The sequence below is a fragment of the Polypterus senegalus genome, chromosome 15 (genome assembly GCF_016835505.1).
Source record: "Polypterus senegalus isolate Bchr_013 chromosome 15, ASM1683550v1, whole genome shotgun sequence".
NCBI classification, from domain to species: domain Eukaryota; kingdom Metazoa; phylum Chordata; class Cladistia; order Polypteriformes; family Polypteridae; genus Polypterus; species Polypterus senegalus.
Genome location: NC_053168.1, coordinates 16,689,115 through 16,695,129, shown reverse-complemented (window position 1 = coordinate 16,695,129; position 6,015 = coordinate 16,689,115). Strand labels below are relative to the sequence as shown.

The window sequence follows — 6,015 nt, the reverse complement described above, 5'->3', positions numbered from 1 at the left end:
GCGGACCAAGGAAATAAAAAGCTAAATCAGTCCAGTAAGAGACAAGAGTTAACATAATGAAAACGTTTTTTTTTAAATGAGCATTTATTGGAGTCAAAAGCAATAGGGTTTCTTGATCTATATCTGCTCATAATTATCAAAATGGTAGCTTTTATATTACCACCACCCCCCCCCAAAAAAAAAAGCGAGCATGCATGTTAAGATCGTGATAACATGGACAAACAAAACATGTCAAGAAAATGGAAAATTAGATCAAACCTACCCAGTTCCCTCCCCCACTTTATAACAAGTGTAAGGCAACTAATTAAAATTGCAAATAATAATAATAATAATAATAATAATAATAATAATAATGGTAGTGACGTCTGATGTATAGAATAACCTTATTGTATTTCCTTTTAACTGCACAAAAGAGCTACAGCATTTCTCTCTCTCTCTCTTACCAGGAACGTAAATAGGCCTGCCGCTCAATCTGACATTTACTGCACACTTCTAGGCAACACTACAACAAAATAACTTTTTTAGTTGTTTAAAAGAAAAGAAATAATAATAATAAAGTATTGCTTTCAAGTGGTGATTCAAACACGGAGCCGTGAATAGCTTGACTAAGATTTACTGCAATTATGTATCCAGCAGCTTACTGAAAACTTGATTTGAGGGCGTCAGTTGCCACTTTTTTATTGCACAAATACTGTTAATAATGTATAAACGATAAACACTTGCCCCCCGTAACAGAGAGGTGGGGGGCGATCTAAAGTCTAACAAATGTGGATATGACGCTAACTTACTTGGTTTATTTTCTGATTATTTCTTATGGTTGGGGTACTACTAAGCACGCTTCTCTTGGGTCTGTCAAAAACGCAGCCTCCATTTTAGTTAACGGCACGCTTATTATCTTTACCTGAATAAGCATTGCCTCTTTAAATGAAGCTTTTTGCGTTATTCTTAGGGCTGCTATAAAGCAGTGTACTAGAAATTATATGTTGATTTACGTACAGTAGAGATGCTCTGTTTGTTTTAAGGAAATTTAAATATGATAGCTACAACAGGATTTGGGGAAAAAAGTAAATTATTTTAATTGTTATATTTTATATTTTCCAAAAATAGTAATGCCATTTTTAGCAAAAAAAAAAAAAAAGGAAAGAGAAAAAACATTTTTAAAATGCAAACACGGTTATGGAAGGATCTCTCTCTCTCTCTCTCTCTCTCTCTTTGTTTAATTTTCATTTCATGTGGCTAGCCTCAGCTTCTTCGTTATTCCTACACCATCGTAAACGGGTTCAAGATTTACAGAAGTGTGTAGTGCAGTGGAGAATTTTAGCTATAGGCTGTCGCATGTTAATCCCATTAGATTGAACCTGCCATAATCGTGTAATCAGCCGGCTAACTGATCCGAATTGAAGCCGATGAACGGAAATGCCATCGCTCTACGTACCTTTCTTGGCCTCGTAGCTAGCGGACCTGAAGTGCTGCTCTAGCTGGTTTGAGTTATTTTTTAAGAGAGAGTCTGCGCTCTGTTTATGAATGGAGGCCGTATTTAGTACAGTCTGGGTGAGCCCCTCATTAGCAGTCACTGCAGCAGAGTTATACCTCAAGATCCCCTGGCTTTGTAAAGGGCTGAAGTTGCCATAGTTTGTATAATTAGTATAAAACGGAGACGTGTAATAAATAGGCCTTCCTAAAATTGAAGATGCCGGGTAAACAGTGCTGGCTGAAGAAGTCGATGAGGTTGAGGATGATAACACTGTGGACTGACAGCTCTGTCCCAGGTGCTGCTTTTGGTCCGATGTGGCAATCTCTGCCAGTGACCACAATTTGGGTTTAATGGTCTGAGTCTGAGGACCAGAAGATAGTCTGTTATCCAGGTTCGCTTTATTCGTACTTCTACATGTGTCCTCGTGGTGGTGGTGATTTAGAAGGGGGGCCTCAACCCCTGTCAAGGGAGAGGATGTGACGGGTTTCGGAGAAACGCTGCGCTCCCGTTCTTCTTCGTCCACGTCATCGACATCATCATCCTCCTCTTCACATTTGTCCTTGGTGTCTGAACCCGACTCACAAACGCTATCCACAGTCCTACAATTGACCTTCTCGCCGTCTGAGTCGGCAGAACACGAGTGGTCAGTGAGCGTGTCCACGTGCAGACTGATGCCTATAACAAAAAGAAAAGAGAGGGGGGAAAAAAACAGAAACATTAACAAAGTTAGTATTGTTCTAAAAATGTAACAACTCACAAGACAACGATGGGCTTTGAGTTTGTAAACGTGTTTGGAAGTCTTCGGATTAAATGATAACTGCGACCTGTGCAAAGTGCTATTAACTATTGTGTAATAAGGCATACTTCACGGTTTCTATTACTAGCAAATTAATTATAAAGCGATAAAATGTGACTGGAATCAAATCATCTGATTTTGTATTATTACTAAGAGGACAGCATAAAAAAAGAACAAATAAATAAATGCAAATCAGTAAAACAATACCGTCACGGTATTTTTCGTGGGTGAAACTTTAATGCGCAGTCACTTTGAAACTTCCATTAGATTTTCTCACCTCCTGCGTTTTTATGATATCATTTTATTGTGGAATAGCAAGAGAAAAAAAAAAGCCTCGGGTTTATACAGTAAAAATAAGAAAGGTGTACGCTATTCAGTTTAATACTGAAAATTTAGTGATCCGTTGTACAATAGTGATATATTTGTCAAGGAGAATTTTGTTAAATTGCTTCCCTGACAGCTTTGGGGAGGCCAACTTACCCTCGTCCTCGGCTGAAGTTTCATTATTATCTTGGCCCTTTTTGGAAAGCTCGTCTTTTCTTTCTCCATCTCCGTCATCCTCGTCTTCGTCTTCACTTTTATTCCGTGGAGCCCAGGTCATTTTGTTTTCTTTCTTGAGTCTCCTCCTGGCATTGGCAAACCAGGTAGAGACCTGAGTGAGAGTCATCTTTGTGATGATGGCCAGCATGATTTTCTCTCCTTTAGTGGGGTACGGGTTCTTCCTGTGTTCCTGAAGCCAAGCCTTAAGGGTCGCAGTAGCGTCTCTTGTCGCATTTTTCCTGTATGCCGGGTCGTTCAACTGGTAAGGATATCCCGGGCTTCCATAAGGATGGTAACTTATGGCCCCTGCCATTCCTGTCGTGTGGGCATCGTATGGAGAACCCTTTAAAAACACATTTCATGCTGTCAGAACTTACAATCCGAGAGAGAGAAAAAAAAACTCCTCTTATTATTAAAAATAACCCTTCCTTTTTGTTCTTCATTTCATATGTATGCATGTGAGGCCGACTATACGTACAGTAAATTTCAGAATTCTATAATAAAAAAATGAAAATGCCGTTCAGGAGGTGCATTGAATCTTCGATAGTTTTTTAAATTTAATTCCGCTATGTGATCCAGTAATATTTAAATAGGAGTTTCTAAGAACTTTATTCTAAGCAAACGAATGTTGTCTGTCTGTATGTCCGTCTGTCTGTATCAATGTCAGTGTGTGTGTGTGTGTGTGTATGTGTGTGTGTGTGCGCGCGAGTTCACTGAAAATTGGAATATTCAAGCCTGTTCTCAAACACACATAACCGCGCGAGCTTCGCTCACATATCACAGCGCTAATACTTTCAGAAATCCAATTTGCAAATCAAGAGATACGCACAATTTCAAACGCTTTAAGTCCGGCATCATTAACATTTTAATTCACCTTTTCATGTTTAAATTCTGCTTATTTAACTTTGCATAATCCTAAAGGGTAGGAGGGGACCCCAGGCATCTTAAACACCGAAGAATGGTAATGTTAAAAATATGTTTGCCATAAAAACAATGATCAGAACTGTCTTTTTTAAAGTCATCGTAAATAAGCGTTTGAATTAAATAAGTGATCGAGGGAAGCAGAATATTAAAGAAATCACAAAACTTATACAAACATGCGGGGGGCATTTTAGCAGTTTCTTTCAAAAAAGCAAATATCTGTTTACGCCATGTGGTAAAATATGTTTTCACATACATGTGTTTGTCTCGTTTTAAGATAGCTTGAAAATGTTAACAATTATCATAACGACGACTTCACAATTACCTGACCGTTTTTACGAGTGATAACATTAATATTTACCTTTTTGCGAACAGCTAAAATGTTAGGTTAATTTATATCATTAAAACTATACATTTTACTGGTATATGATGTGATTGATTGATTCTTATTTAAATTAATACGCGACGCAACCTTATTATAAACGGCCTACATGTCATAACCAAAAGCTGAACTTCTAACTTTACATTGTGAAAACAAGCCATTTCACGTCTTCCTTAAACAATATTTAAACACATATTTGTGGTTGCTATGTCATCAGGCACAATCACATTCTAATGTCAGTTCAATAACAATTAAGTACACCATTAGAGGAAGGTCCGATTTACCATGTATGACGGAAATCCAGTTGCCGGGTCTGTCGTGTACTGCAGCGGACTGGAGAAGCCCGTGGCCGGAGCAGTGAAAGCAGCCGATCCCGGGTAAGGACTGAACGCCGAACCGGATGAAGACCTTGCGAGCTCCTCGCTTCTTGGGGCTGCTAACGCTGACGCCCCGTACGCTGGACAGGAATAGAGAGCCAAAGAGCCCGGAGGCTGGTAGAGGTAACCCTGAGGATACGACATTTCTCTCTCTCTCTCTCTCTCTCCCCCACTCGTTCGCTCGATCCTTTCTTTTCTATTATTTTCCAAGAAAATAACTTTGAAAAGACAAACGTTATGAAAAAAAGAAAAAACAGTCTGTGGAAACAAAAAACATTAAGGGAGCAGGGCGGCTTAAAAAAAAGAAGAAGAAGCCGCAAAGATCAGCGAAGTGGCTGCATGGAGGCAAACGCTATGATCCCCCAGCGCCCGATGTTTTTAGTAGTAAGAACTATGAAGTGAGGAGTTGAAGGAAGGAGCGGTGGAGTTTCTGAGAGCATTGGAAACCAGGAGCTGTCACTCTACCTCATCTGAATATTTCATCTCCGCCCCTCTCTCTGTGAAATGGAGCACGGCACCAGGCTGGATCAGTAGAGTGAGCACTAACCTTACGTGCGAAAGTGTGCGATTTAGCTTTCGAATAAGCGTGCTTGTGCTGCGCTTGCTTATTATGTTTCTTCTTCTTGTTGTTATTTTGAGTCGGGGCAGACATCCTTACAGACTATGTACACGTGCAAAATGATTATGTACATTTATTCATTTTATTTTATTTTATTTTATTTTATTTTAAATCCACTGACCGTTACGCAAAACGCTTCTGAGTGTCATCTTTTTAAACATACTCTATTCATCTGGATGGTTTCCTTTCTGAGTTCATTTGGCGGGGACTTTAATATTACTATTTACTTTTTATATCGGTGTTTTCTTCCCGGATCTGCCTTTCTTTAGATTTCTATAGAGGTGAAAAAAGTGATTGTATAACGATCCGCGCAGTTGTCATTATATTAGATGGAAAGAAGTAGTCTTCAGCGCCCGCAGTGTTTACAAATCAGCGCCAAATCAATGTAATTAGGCGACTTTATTTATTTGCAAGACATAGATACAATGAAGTGACCATTTTGCTTTGAAACTGAAAGAACAAATCTGCCACAAATAAACTGTAATGACCTTAACAATTGGCTCTGACCGGATCGGGATTAACAAATAAAAAAAGTAACAAACCTCTTTTTAGTGTTTTAAATCGGATGGGCATATTATCGTATTCCATCTTTCAGACTAAATGAAAAGTGCTGAAAAACAAAACTGGTAAACTAAAAAGAACACTAGGACATTGTAATAATAATAACGTTAAATTATAATGACACGCATTCTGTTTTCGGCTTTTTACGAAATGGTGGCATTTAAGGTAGTTTTATTTAGCCCCAGCAGTGCTATTTAAAATTACGCAGCTATAATGATCTTATTTTAAAATGCACTTGCTTTGTCCTCCTACGGGATTATCTTTAGAGGTAAGGTTACGGCTTCATTCCTTTTAACTTCGACACGATAACCTCTTTTTACAGCATAACGGCATTTGCACCGTCCA

At 38.8% G+C, this 6,015-nt stretch overlaps 1 protein-coding gene across 1 annotated transcript; it reads right to left on the bottom strand.

Moving 5' to 3' along the window:
* Positions 1-1,162: 1,162 nt before the first annotated feature.
* On the bottom strand, positions 1,163-4,707 carry irx2a (iroquois homeobox 2a). Its single transcript, XM_039737029.1, has 3 exons — positions 4,398-4,707; positions 2,751-3,153; positions 1,163-2,149 (listed from the first exon to the last, which is right to left on the bottom strand). Exons 1-3 carry the CDS (start codon positions 4,632-4,634, stop codon positions 1,428-1,430), a joined length of 1,362 nt encoding a protein of 453 aa, XP_039592963.1. The 5' UTR covers positions 4,635-4,707; the 3' UTR covers positions 1,163-1,427.
* Positions 4,708-6,015: the final 1,308 nt, after the last annotated feature.